General features: G+C 42.2%; 1 protein-coding gene across 1 annotated transcript in view; it reads right to left on the reverse strand.

Moving 5' to 3' along the window:
• Window positions 1–11,958, reverse strand: part of LOC134358473 (L-threonine ammonia-lyase) — a 43,726-nt gene extending 31,768 nt beyond the window's left edge. Inside the window, exons 1-5 of the mRNA XM_063070717.1 lie at window positions 11,858–11,958; window positions 7,035–7,383; window positions 6,384–6,500; window positions 4,449–4,690; window positions 1,544–1,709 (exon numbers count right to left, since the gene is read on the reverse strand). Coding sequence (XP_062926787.1) covers window positions 1,544–1,709; window positions 4,449–4,690; window positions 6,384–6,500; window positions 7,035–7,383; window positions 11,858–11,958 — 975 coding nt within the window. The remainder of the gene's footprint in view (window positions 1–1,543; window positions 1,710–4,448; window positions 4,691–6,383; window positions 6,501–7,034; window positions 7,384–11,857) is intronic.
• Window positions 11,959–14,149: the final 2,191 nt, after the last annotated feature.

The raw sequence follows: 14,149 nt of genomic DNA on the forward strand, positions 1-14,149 counted from the left end.
CTCCATCAGAGGGTTCTTCACCTTACCTATCAGTTTCTTTCAAAATAAAAAAAACATCAAATCACTTATTAACCTTCAAGGGAAGGAACCAAAGGATATGCAGTATAATCACATTCCAGAATTCCAGAATTCTATTCCAGAATTTTGAATGTTCAAGGTCCATGGAGGGAAAGGGGTTGGAGAAGGGAATTATCTCTTCAGTAGCCATTTTAGGCCAAAAATTATTACAGCTCAATCCAATTTGTAGGCACATGACAACAATCATACAAAAAAACCATAAAGGATAAGCTCAAAGCAACACATACAAAATGCTGGAGGAACTCAGCAGGCCAGGCAGCATCCATGGAAAAAAGTACAGTCGACATTTCGGGCCAAGACCAAGGATAAGCTCAATCCTGTCATCATCCAGTATCCACGATGATAGACTACCTTGAGCATTTGAGTCTACCTTACTGTAATGAAAACAGTCTGACAGCCACTGGATATCACCCTTGTCATTCTAATCATTTGTTGAATTGTTTATCCCAGTATTAATGTGTTTCTGCTTCAAACTGGAATGCCAAGTGACATAGTTTACTACCTCAGGCTTTCATCTCTGAAGTTTACTTTATAACTCTGACTTAAACTGGAGAGAAAGCCTCCTATCTCTGCTGGTCATGTACAACAGATACAGGGCCCCCTGGCAATGCCCTTGAACCAAATATTGGCACATGTTAAACTAAGCCCTCATTTGAAGAGGAATCAGGGAAATGTCCGCATCACCGGTGCCATCCCAGGTGCTGATGACAGTGGACCAACTCTGCCAATCCAGCCTGTAATCTTCACCAGCCTGGCCCCAAATGGTGACACAGTAAAAACATCGCTGCAGGAAATTAAATATCAAGGGTCTCAGAGGACCCTGCAAAGACTGCTGTACTGAGTCAACACCTCACTGACAACCTAAAAAAACTCCCCAACAGGAGCCTAAGTGTCTGGTCTGCCACAAAGGCCATTGTAATTAGTCCTTGTGAAAGGACTCTTCGTTGCTCTTCCATTGAGATTGGTTTGATATTATCAAGTAAGAGATCCAGGAGCTAATTAAGGTGTTGTTGGACTGCCCTAAGGGGTGAAAAAAACCACATCTTCCTAAGTCTGAGGTCCAACAAACCTTTGGCTTAAAGGAGCTCAAGGATTTCAATAAATGGTTGATAACTATGATATGTGTTGATCTTTCAATAATGCCAAATACCCAAAGACTCTCTCCACTAGAGGAGAAAAGCCAATGTAGGAACAGAGAGGAAATCAGCAACTGTCTGAAGGAGCGAAACCCAATACTTGATGGGAGTATGGATTCATGTGGACAATATGAATCCACTCATTCTGCTTCAATGTAGATCTCCAATTCTACCACCTAAAACACTTTACATTGGTTAGCTCAAAGTCCAGTTCCACCTCCCACTCCACTGTGGTGACCCTTAGAAAAATAGGAAGTCAGGACTGTGTTAACTTTCTGCCAAAAACACACTTTAATGTGATGGTAAGGAGTCAGTATGAGGATACTCACAATAACAGTAATAGCCGGGTTTAGGTGTTTGATGGGAGCTGCAGCCCCTGCCAGGATAAGGCGTTCTCCACCCGCTGGCAGAATAATGGCATCCAGTTTGTTCACCTGCTCATAAACTTCGAGCCCCATGGTTCCCAGTCCTGCCAGGTATGGCGTGCTGTCTTCCCTGTCAGAGAGATACACAACATGGTCACATCCACCACGAGCCAACTTGGCCAATATTCCTTCCCTTCTGGAAAACCGTGAAAATTCATATTCACTAATTTATTTCACCTGGATCTCTGAACCTGGAATTTTACTCCAAGTAATAACCCAACATGCAAATATTTCTTGTTTGTAGTATTTTTACTTTTCACTAGATCGAGCCTGTGTTCCCTTTGGAGAATGCCAAATATCTTTAACCTGGTGTTGCAGACATAAAGGTACAACACAGAAATGGACCCTTCAGCCTACTGAGTATGTGCTGACCATCAAACACCTATTCACACTACGCTGACATTAATCCCACTTCTCTTTACTTTCCCCACATTCTCCTCAAGTCCCCCAGATTCTACCACTTACCTACACACTAGACGCAACTGACAGTGGCCAATCAACTCACCAACCTGCATATCACAGGGAGGATGTGCAAGCTCCACGCTGACAGCACTACAGACTATAGGTTAAGATCAAACCTGGGTCACTGGAGCTGTGAGGATGTGTCTCTGCTACCCGTACCTCCAAGAGCCATTTAGATTGGGATTAAAACAGAATTCTGGGAATATTCAACAGATCCTTGCGGCATGTGAGGAGAGTGTAAGAAAGAGTGCAGAGGAGATTTCTATGGTTTCCACATCCTTCCTGTAGTGAGGTGACCAGAACTGAGCACAGTACTTCAAATGCAGTCTGACCAGGGTCCTATACAGCTGTAACATAACTTCTTAGCTCTTGAACTCAATCCCACAGTTGATGAAGGCCAATGCACTGTATGCCTTCTGAACCACACGGTCAACCTGCGTAGCAGCTTTGAGTGTCCTGTGGACTCAGACCCCAAGATCCCTCTGATCCTCCACACTGCCAAGAGTCTTACTATTAATACTATATTCTGCCATCATATTTGACCTACCAAAATGAACCACTTCACACTTATCTGGGTTGAACTCCATCTGCCACTTCTTAGCCCAGTTTTGCACCCTATCAATGTCCTGCTGTAACCTCTGACAGCCTTCCGCACTATCCACAACACCCCCAACCTTTGTGACATCAGCAAATTTACTAACCCATCCCTCCACTTCCTCGTCCAGGTCATTTATAAAATTCACAAAGAGAGGGGATCCCAGAACAGATCCCTGAGGCACACCGCTGGTCACCAACCTCCATGCAGAATATGACCCATCTACAACCACTCTTTGCCTTCTGTGGGCAAGTCAGTTCTGGATCCACAAAGTTCCCCTTGGATCCCTTGCCTCCTTACTTTCTCAATAAGCCTCGCATGGGTTACCTTATCAAATGCCTTGCTGAAATCCATATACGTTACATCTACTGCTCTACCTTCATCAATGTGTTTAGTCCCATCCTCAAAAAATTCAATCAGGCTTGTCAGGCATGACCTGCCTTTGACAAAGCCATGCTGACTATTCCTAATCGTATCATGCCACTCCAAATGTTCATAAATCCTGCCTCTCAGGATCTTTTCCATCAATTTAACAACCGCTGAAGTAAGACTCACTGGTCTATAATTTCCTGGGCTATCTCTAAGTACCTCCGCTATCTCCTTTGGTTCCATACACACTTTTCCACTGTCACACTTGATTGGTCCTATTCTCTCACATCTTCTCCTCTTACTCTTCACATACTTGTAGAATGCTTTGGGGTTTTCCTTAATCCTGCTGGCCAAGGCCTTCTCATGGACCCTTCTGGCTCTCCTAATTTCATTGTTAAATTCTTTTCCTGCTAGCCTTATAATTTTCTAGCTCTTAATCATTACCTAGTTTTTTTGAACCTTTCGTAAGCTTATTTTTTTCTTCTTGACTGCTTCAATTAGTCCATGGACAGTGAGTTCTGTATTTTTACCAAGTTTTAAATATTTTTTAAAAATTATCTCACATCTATTGTCCCCTGCTGGATTCACACAGAAATGAGAGAAAATGCAGTCTATCAACAATAAAGTCACAGATTTCAGCAGCAACCTTAAGATTAAAAACCTGTTGGAAAATTGTTTGGAGAATCACAAATAAAAAACAACCATATTGTGAGATATAAAATGGAATGATGAAAAACTTAGTCAAAGGGAGTTTTAAAGGAAATCTCAAAAGTAGGAAAAGGAGATGTAGGGAGGAAGTTAGTGATTATTGAAGGAGAAAAGTTAAAATAATGACTGAGAGGAGTGAGGGGGAAATACAGGAGTACCAGAGGAACAGAATTCTGGTTGAGTTGTCAACAGAGACAGAGGGAAGTGAGGTTATAGAACCCATTTACCTTTCCAATGCAACGGATATAAGGTCAAGCTCTCAGTTGATGGGAGCTGTGATTCCAACTTCTTGGTTAAATCAAAGTTAGCAACTTGAATGAGGGACGGAATACCCCAGGGACAACTGATTCTGTGTTTGATGACCAAGCCACCTCACATTTACTACCTCTTCTTCCTGGCTCCTGTACACGAAAGAATGCCTGACCTTGGATGTGCAGAAGCTATCAAAGACATTAATATTTGTAAAGACCTTGATCAGATTTCCTCCCCAAAAAGCACAGCAAAAGGAGAATTATCTATTCTCATCCCTTTCCCAAATGCATTCAATAATAAAGGCCTGACCTACAAATCTCCCAAGGAAAAGTGAGGAAATCTTTACTGAGAATTCTGCCTTGTTCCTTTGTGAAATCGGGGTTGCATCCCCATTTGTAAATAACCAGTAGTTTGGTAACTCACTCCTGCAGATAGAGATAGCTGTTCTCACTGGCCAGTTTCTGAGCATGGCTTTGGGAATCCTTTATGTTGCACCCATAGGTGATCACCATAGCACCGTACTCACGGCAGGCTTTGACTCTGCCTGGTGGGGTGCTGGTAGACAGGATGACAAACACTGGGATGTGGAGTTCAGAGGCATGGTGAGCCACGGCCTTGGTGAAGTTGTTGTCCGATGCCAGGATCACACCCTTCCTCTGCTGTTCCTGCAAGCCAAACATAAAACCAGCTCAGAAATTTGGACATTTATATCACAGCTGCACTGGCTCACTGAAAGAGTTGTTCAACTTACCCCATTACCCCTCTAACAAATAGAACAGTCTAGTCTCTGGTCAAGAGCTCATCTCCTCAATTGCATTAATTAGCTGCCTAATCCATGCCTTCTTTAAACCAGGGAATGACATCTCTGTGATTTAGAATTATAGAGTGGTACAGCACAGAAACAGGCTCTTGTCCGAGCAGATAACTATACTTATCAATATTCATTCCATTTACTGCATGAGGTTTACAGCCTTTCATTCCTTGGCGATTCAGGCTCTTCTTAAATGTTGTGAGATATGGGGCACCATCAACACTAAATTAAACACTTCCTCGTAATTTTCTCTTTTCTGATTCCATGAGAATACTTCTAGAACCTGCAGATCCAGATTTCTTAGGAATACAGTCTACATGTGGGATCCTTTCCACATGCTGGACAAGGTACACAGTTAGATGTACACTTGTCATCCAAGTCATCCATTGCTATTGTGCATGGTATCTGGGCAGCCTTGTCAAGATATGCCATCTTTTTCTGTGCCTGCTCCTGACCCTTCATACATAGTTTCAATCACTGAATGTGCCCACAATATCCTGCTAGGCACAGAACTACAAGTCCTAGATGCTATAGGATACCAAGCAGAGCTACTGTATCTACTCCACAGCTTATGTTAGTGAGCGGACTGTCAAAGAACCTTTCTGGTTCCCTTTGGTGCTGTAGGGAAGGAGATGCACAGACAGAAGCACAGAGAATAAGAACAGGAACATCTTCAAGACCAATCTGCCATGAGCGATCTTTACAGTTGGAAGTTCATGTAGAGAACATCCACTGCTCTACCCCCATCCGTCTACTTTGGTACCTCATCAAAAACTAAACTGTCCCTAATAAGTCCTTGCTTTTCCATCTGTGTGTGTGACTGAGATTTTTGGTGGAGATGGGAAACCTGGAACGTGCAATCTTCACACAGACGGCACCAGAGATCAGGGGCGCAAGGGTCAGTGGAGCTGTTGGGGAGCGACTCTACCAGCTGTGCCACCTGGGTGTTGGACATTTGCCCAAAGACTCTATTCCCTGTTGCAATTTCAAGAAAGAGCTGCCAACAATTTCCATATCATGAATTTACAGTTATGAAAGTTGCTGCTTCACTTAGTTCCCAATGGGTAGAAATAGAATAAACAGGTTTTAAAGGCACAGACCACAGTGGCTCTGTTTCTTTAAAATGTATTCATTCTATTCCCACTCACTGCCATTGGCAAGCCCTAGCATGGGGCCAGTCAGAGGCAAGGGCTCACTTCAAGTATTAAATGAGGAGATCTTACAACTTGCCCTTCACAATTCACATGAATGGAACATTCACAATTCACTGGTTCTGCTATTAACAGTAATGGCTAGCAAACTCTTATTGTGGGTTTCACTGAAGAAGCTTGCTATCATTCAACCATTAGCCCCTCACTTTCGTTCCTCAGGTCCCTCATCTCCTTTTCCCTTATTTTACAAAATGAGCCCATGTTTCAATGCAGATGAAAGATCCGCTTCCCAGAGCTGCTTATTCCCAACATTTTCCAATCCTTTTAGAAGGTTCCCCATGTCGATTGCTGCAATGCAGTTTTATGAGGAAGGACAGAAAATCTGACATTCTATACCTGTGAGAGTGATGTCAACAGGTACCACACTCCTCGCTCCTTCACGCTGCCCGTGTGGTGCAGGTATTCCTTCTTCAGGTAGATTTCCATCCCATATTGCTTTGAGAGCCTGGAATACTGGAATTAATCAATTTGTTCATGTGATTTCAAGATCTTTGTTCTTATCAGACTTCTGCTGACAAGTTGTTCACACCTGTCAAAAGTACTACAGACAACTCTGGAAGACCAAGAGCTGAAACTAAATCTATAATTGCATAATAGGCCAGATACAAAGAGCGCTGGGAATTTAGTGTTAAACTTGCGTGTGCTGTAGTATTCTAATATGGTCATGAGTTCAAGTCCCGCTCCAGTACAGTGCAGTACTGGAGTATCACACTGTCAGATGTGAGCTCTGTACCTTCTTGCTAGACGGAAAAACATCAATAGTTAGTGAGTAAGGGTGTTCTCTTGACTGATGTTAATACTCTAACAATATAAAAATGGATTTATTACAGTGTGTGGGAGTTTGTAGAGCATTTATGATGCAGTGGCTTTGTTCCTACAGGAATTTCACTTGTTACTTACAACTCTGCCAGGACTTGGAGAAACCAAACTTCTGCCTTTAGCCTCAATGACAGTGCTAGGAAATGCAGGAAATGAAGCAGAACCTACCGTGCAAGGGGTTTTCTGGATTCCATGCTGGATTTTAAAGGCTGCTGCCCTAATGTCCTCAAATGGAGCTTGACTGCTGCTTGCTTCAGGAGACTTGCTGGTCTTTTGTGGTGGCACATTCTGGGCAGTGCTGAGCAGTTTCTCTGAGTGGCCTGTTACTGTCACTTCCCAAGTCTTAACATCTTTGCCCAGGTACTCATCCTCCCCGAAGTCCTTAAGCCTTTCTGGGTTTATAGACCTCTGCCGAAGTCCCGGATATCCATTCCTGATCGGGTCAACCCTCTGCCTTTGGGAATCATCTCTCACGGGCTGATGCCTCTGCTGATCTCTTTCCACACCACTGTGCCAACTGCAAATTAAGACATGATGATGTAAGGCATGAATGCTAGGAATTCTTTCCAGGGAAATGGCTTTCCTTTACTCACAGTGTCTTATCTAATAGAGTTGCTGCTTCTCTGCTTCAACAACCTGGATTTACAGCACTAGCCATGAGATTGGGGTTCGGTTCCCACCATTTGTACATTTTCCACGTGACTGCGTGGGTTTCCTCTGGGTGCTCTGGTCTCCTCCAACATTCCAAAGATGTGCAGGTTAGGGTTAGTGAGTAGTAGCAATGCTATGCCGGCCCCTAATGGCACTTGTGGGCTGCCCTTCACAATTCTCGCTGATTTGATTTGACACAAACCACGCATTTCACTGTATGTTTTGATGTACTGTACATGTGCGAAGTAAAGCTAATCTCTCTCTAACCTTTAATGTTAGCCGATAACTCACTTAAATTAAAGGCAACAACAGCGTGCATTTTTACAGTGCTTCTAATGTACTGAACTCAACCAGGAATCACAGTAAAACAACATTTGGCATTAAGTGAGTGAGATTCTAAAATGTGATCAAATCAGTAGGTGGAGGTAATGAGATGGGATTTAGAGAGGGAATTCCAGAGCTTTCAGGTCTGGAAATGTTCCGTGACATGTCCATGCTGATTTGTGAATCTGGAATGGGAGGGGTGTAAAGGAGGATGAACTGGGGCGAAGCGGACGGAATGCCACCCATAATCATTATTAAGCATACAATGGAGACATAGTGAGCACGGGACTGGGTTAGGCTAGGCAGCTGCCCACCGAGCAGTTGAGCACGCTTTATGGAACCCACTGTCAATAGGATATTGTTGTTGGTGTTCTGCCAAGTACCAGAGTCTCAATGATAGCTACAGACCTGTGTTAGTGGGAGATGACCTCACTTATAGGAAGATTGGACAACTCCAGACTGAATTGAAATGACAGCACAATGTTAGAAATTCCGTTGCATGGTTAGCGTCAGGGCAAGAGGGGGAAAGGCAGTCCTCCTCACTCCTCCCCAGGCCAAAGTCGTGATCGCTCCTGCAGATGGAATTGTGTAGGAATCCAATGGAACCAGGAGTCAGAGCCAAAAGAACAGAAGCTGAAAAGAAATGATGCTTCTACGATATAATCCTACGGTTGAAGTCAGACTCATTCAGAGAAAATGTGGAGTAAACGGGGTTATCTTCACAAGTCTGGAATTGGCAATCTTTTTCATTATTGAACTATTTCAGTGATAACAATGAGCTTCTTCCAATTTGACTCCTTTGATAGAAATAAAGCTTGCCACATTAAATGAAAACAATGTGATGTGAGTCCACTTGTACCCAACAGGAGCTTTCATGCCGATCCGCTAATCGGGATCCTACAGTGTGCTTCAAAGCCATTTAAGTGGAACCATGGTTTGTGCAGTGAGTGTCACTTTCTTACTCCTGTTAGCATTCTCATAATCAACAGTTCCAAATACCTGAAGCATACTCTACTGGGAAAGGAGTTCCAACAAACCTTGCACTATTAAATTGTGTTTTCAAACTTAGGGACCTTTCCTTGATCTTCTCCTACTTAATCTTGTGATTCATATGTCTCTGGGCTGATGTTTATATCAGAGTTATAAAAAAAAACTTAGTAAGGTGTGAGGAGTAACTCTGCCTAGAATGTAGCTTTTCCACAATTTTTATCAAAGTGGCCAACCATTTAAGTTCCTGTCCTGTGTTCATCTGACAGATATTCTTCTTCCGGTCACATTGTGTCCCCTGAGAAAATACATGTAATTATGTGAAGACATACACACAGACAGCCCTTACAGACAGCAGTGGGAATTGGAACCACTGGCACAGTAACGCGATTGTGCTAGCCACTATGCTACCGTGCCACATGGTTTAAATATGAACTCGGAGAGAACACAGAGAGTAGTGGATACGGCCCAGCCCATCACGGGTAAAACCCTCCCCATCACTGAGCACATCTGCAAGGAAAAAGGTATCCATCATCAAGGACCCCCACCATCTAGGCCATGCTTTCTCCTCGTTGCTGCCATCAAGAAGGAGGTACAGGAGCCTCGGGTCGGGAACAGTTATTACCCATCATCCATCAGGCTCCTGAACCAGAGGGGTTAACTTCACTCACCCCAACACTGAACTGGTTTCACAACCTATGAACTCACTTTCAACAACTCTACAACTCATGTTCTCAATACTATTTATTTATTTATTATTTTGTTCTTCTTTTTATACATGTACGATTTGTTGTCTTTTGCACATTTGCTGTTTGTGTGTATTTGTGTGTAGCTTTTCATTAATTCGATTGTGTTTCTTTGTATCTACTGTGAATGTCTGCAAGAAAATGTATCTCAGGGTAGTATACTGCATCTAATCAGCCTCCCCAGCCATTCACAGTAAGGAACTCCAGAGATACATCATCCTTTAAAAAACAAATTTCTGATTCACTTTTTAACTCACTGTCCCTTTGTAACCATGTCTGCTTGTTCAAGACTCCCCCATCCACTCTTTCATGATCTTTTAGTATCCTACAAGTTTGAGAGAATCACCCCTTATTCCTCTGGACCGGCTGCCTTATCACTGGAGCTTTAATGTGTTTGAATAAATTAAGCAGATTAATCTCTTTAAGAATTGACGTCTCTGCTGTGGGCTAAGCAAAGCTGCAAGTAAACAAAGCCAGTTAGAAACAGCATAAAGTAGGGCAGAGCTATCAAATAATTGAAAAATACATGTCACAAAACAGAAGACATTTATGTGCTACTTGTTCTCATCTGTAGCTGAATTGTCTGCCAGCATCCATGTAGTTCTAATCAACAGGTAACAAACTGCTGATCGGATACGGTGGATTGACAATGTACTTTAGTCAACAGAAGTTCCGTCTCCTCAGTCAGAAGGTGAAGGGTTCAAGGCCTCTTCCAGGCGCTAAGTGGCTGATTGGAAGTGAGGACATGATCTCCAAAAAATAGATTAATAATCAGCAAGGGATTCTCGAACAAAGAGTATGCTTGCTATCTTGGTGGTGGGCTCCCTATCTCAGAGTCAAAAGTGACCCATGTGGAGTACAGATTCGGGGTTAGAGGATTTCAGTACCCCTGGAGGATTTTTATAAGCAGCAAAAGGTGCTGAAGAAAGCTGACGTCCTGAGTAATCTTGCAGTGTGTTTCATAACAGAACAGACATTACAATACCAATACAGATATTCAGGTCACAGATATTCATATTACAGTTTGTGATTAGTTTTCCTTTCACTTGAACATTTTATCAATCAGTAAAGAATGGGTGGTGAAAACTGATTCAGTAGTAACTTTCAAAGAGTCGCATTGTTCAGATACTTGAAAATTACAGAGTGATGATGACGGAGCAGGAAAATCAGAACAAAAAGCACAGGGGTGGAGGGGACACATTATTTCATTCAGCACCAAGTAGTAGTGTCATTTCATGCAGTTGTTCAGCTTTGCAGTCTGTAGCTACTGATCAGGCTGGGAATTATATTGCAAATTTGATAATGATAAAATGCATCCTGTCAGTATGTAACCAAGTCAAATTACTGTATCTGTTGTAAATCTGAAATAAAACAGAACATGCTCGAAACACACTGCAAGTTGAAGAGAGAAACAGTGAGTAATTCAACTCATATCCCTTCATTGAATCAGAGCAATGTAAACACAGAGGGAACTTCCTGTTAGCTGCTTCCAACCCCCTGACCTAACTCGGGTGATAGATAGCTTACAATCAGAGGCACCCGCAAATGGTCATTCAAGTTATAGTTCCCAGTCTTCACCCATCCCCTGTCTGAGAATGTCTACCATTTTCATTGCCAACAAAAAACATTCGCTGGCCAGTCAGTATCCGTAAAGTCGGATAGCCTTTCGGATGTGGATCATCCATCAACACTGAAGGCTAAGCCAAATTCTGTATACAGTAAAATGTTGAGGAAATGACAGATACTTTGTGAATACTAGAGAAATTTCTTTCTCATTTAGCCAAAAAAATACTATCTGTCCTGTTTTGAACTGTAAGGGTTAGACAAGCCCTTATATAGATCTCCATGAAGTTAATTTAAAAAAACTTAGAATTACATGTACTTTACTGTAAACGATAGATTATACAGTCCACCCAGTCAAACAGGTGTTTACCCGAATATGAGAAATTCTGAATCCAAAGCCCATTGTTGTCTTTACCCTTTGCTCTTTTGCATTAACCACCCATCTAAATCTCTTTCACTTAATTTTATAGCCATATTCTCTTTCTCTGGGCCCTTCAACCACGGGCTCCCATCAAATTATTGTGGCAAGAATAAAGAAATGAAGCAGAACCCTAGTAAACTATAGTGGGAGGAAGGAGGAGGAGAGGCCCCACTTTCAACCTGGTGTGTGCCCTGAAGTTTTGGCTGTAACACAGTGGTGTTCCCTACAAGACACAGTTTTCAAGGGATACACAATTCTGAAACATTGCCTATTCCTAAAAATAGTAAGTTCAACCCAACCTTCTCCAAAAGGGATCATATTCCTCTTCTTCTGAAGAAGTCTTCTTGAGCGCTTTAATGCTCTTGGACTTTGAAAACAGAAACTGGGCAATGAGGTTCATATTTCCCACGAGATGTGGACACAGAATACCACACAGGAGAAAACTGATGTTAGCAGATACTTGTTCTCTTCAATTCTTTTATATAAAAAAACAAAGTGTTGCACTTGAACCGATTTCAACTTCAATACCACCAACCTACTTGCGATGACTGTGGGTGACAGTACTGATGCTATTATTTAAAGAGATTATTCTACCTGTCAAACCGTCTCTATCAATTTGACAAATCCTCAGTTACATCTAACCTCCTCACTGAGCAGCGCTGCTAAAGCTTTGAAGATTTACTAAGAAGGGAGCTCAATGAGGAAGTATTTTGAGATGATTATTTATAACTGCACTCTGTTTAATGCACAGAATTACAGAATCAATTAAATATTTGATGTTTTAAAGACATTCTTATACTGAGGACATTCCAATGCCTCGATAGGTAAATAAGCTGCTTCACATTTTGGATAAAGTTAGAGTCAAGGACACAGAGCGCACAGAAACAGACCCTTTCACCCAACCATGAAAAGAGGTGTCACAATTATCTGTAGTATTTTGTAGAAAGAGTCCACTCTAGTCAGTGTTTAGGAAGAGGGGTTCCTCTGTACTCAGTGTTTAGGGAGAGAGATTCTATTATTCAGTAAATATGGTAACTTTTTTTCCCACAGTGAATCAAGCCAGAAAAAGCAAATTCAACTCTGATTCCTGATTCTGATTGTGAATGAATGTTTGTGTTGGTGCTGCATGTGATTGAAGGATCCCATTTCCGTTTTGCAGGGTGAACCTGTGTTCAAAGACCTAGAACAGCCACTTGGGTGAAATGCTGCAGATCCCGTGATCCCTTGCGTAAGTGCATCACAGCACAAACTAGAGATCTAGAGATACCACAAACTGAGATGAAATAACAATATTTCTGAATAAATTAAAAGCCTTCATTTCACTCCTACCATATTGTTACAAATCCAGTATTCCATGTCCTTAATGCACTTCCTCAACTGACAGAAACCAAGAAAAATGTTAATTCATCTGTTTTAGAAATCCCACTTTTACCACCAGTGTGGACACCATCAGATTAATCTTTCTACCAGGATAAGAACTCTTAAGGGGAGAAAGTCTGTGGTAGGCTTCTCTCCATTCTCTGGGACAGTTAACCAATACGCTGGAATAATAATCCAATTTATAAGGCACGCCTCTAATTCATTGTAGTCTTCTCTGCAGTCCCACCAGGGCACAACCAGTCAATGATTATTTGTCTGCTTTGAAGTTGCATTTACAATGTCAGAAATATTCCAGACAATTTGTACACAGGAAGAACCCACCGTTAGTGACAAAGGGCAGTTAAACTGTTTTAAGTTTATATTGGTTTTATGATGGCTTTGGGCAGCATACCAATTATAAATGACACTTCTACCTGAAGGAGCTGAGGTTTTGGTTTAACTCATCATCTGAGTAACGATAGCTAGAATGCTGTACCACTTCCTCAGCGTGGCCCTCTCTGCTTTCGCGATCAATTGAACCCAGCGTTAGGATTACTAATCCAGTGGAATAAGTATACATCACTTTAATCTGAATCAAAGAATGCTTCTCATGGATAGAAAATGGGATTAATGTAGGATTCTACACGCATGACTGTGTGGCTAGCCATAGCTCAAATGCCATGTATAAATCTGCTGCTGATACAACCATCGTTGGCAGAATCTCAGATGCTGAGATGTACCAGTTAGTTGAGTGGTGTTGCAATAACAACCTTGTATTCGATGTCAACAAGACCAAAGAGCTGATTATGGACTTCAGGAAGGGTAAGACGAGGGAACACAAACCAATCCTCATAGAGGGATCAGAAGTGGAGAGAGTGAGCAATTTCAAGCTCTTGGGTGTCAATATCTCTGAAGACCTAACCTGGACGCAACATACTGATGCAGTTATAAAGAAGGCAAGACAGCAGCTATATTGCATTGGGAGTTTGAGGAGATTTGTTTTGTCAACTAAAACACTCGAAAATTTCTATGAATGCACAGTGGAGAGTATTCTGACTGCCTGCATCACGGTCTAGTATGGGTGGGTGGGGACTACTGCACAAGATCGAAGTAGGTTACAGAAATTAGTAAAATTAGTCAGCTCCATCATGGGTACCAGCCTCCGTAGTATCCAAGACATCTTCAAGGAGCGGTGCCTTTGAGAGGTGGCGTTCATCATTAAGGAACTCCAC

The sequence above is a fragment of the Mobula hypostoma genome, chromosome 18, assembly GCF_963921235.1.
Source record: "Mobula hypostoma chromosome 18, sMobHyp1.1, whole genome shotgun sequence".
In the NCBI taxonomy this organism is placed as follows: Eukaryota; Metazoa; Chordata; class Chondrichthyes; order Myliobatiformes; family Myliobatidae; genus Mobula; species Mobula hypostoma.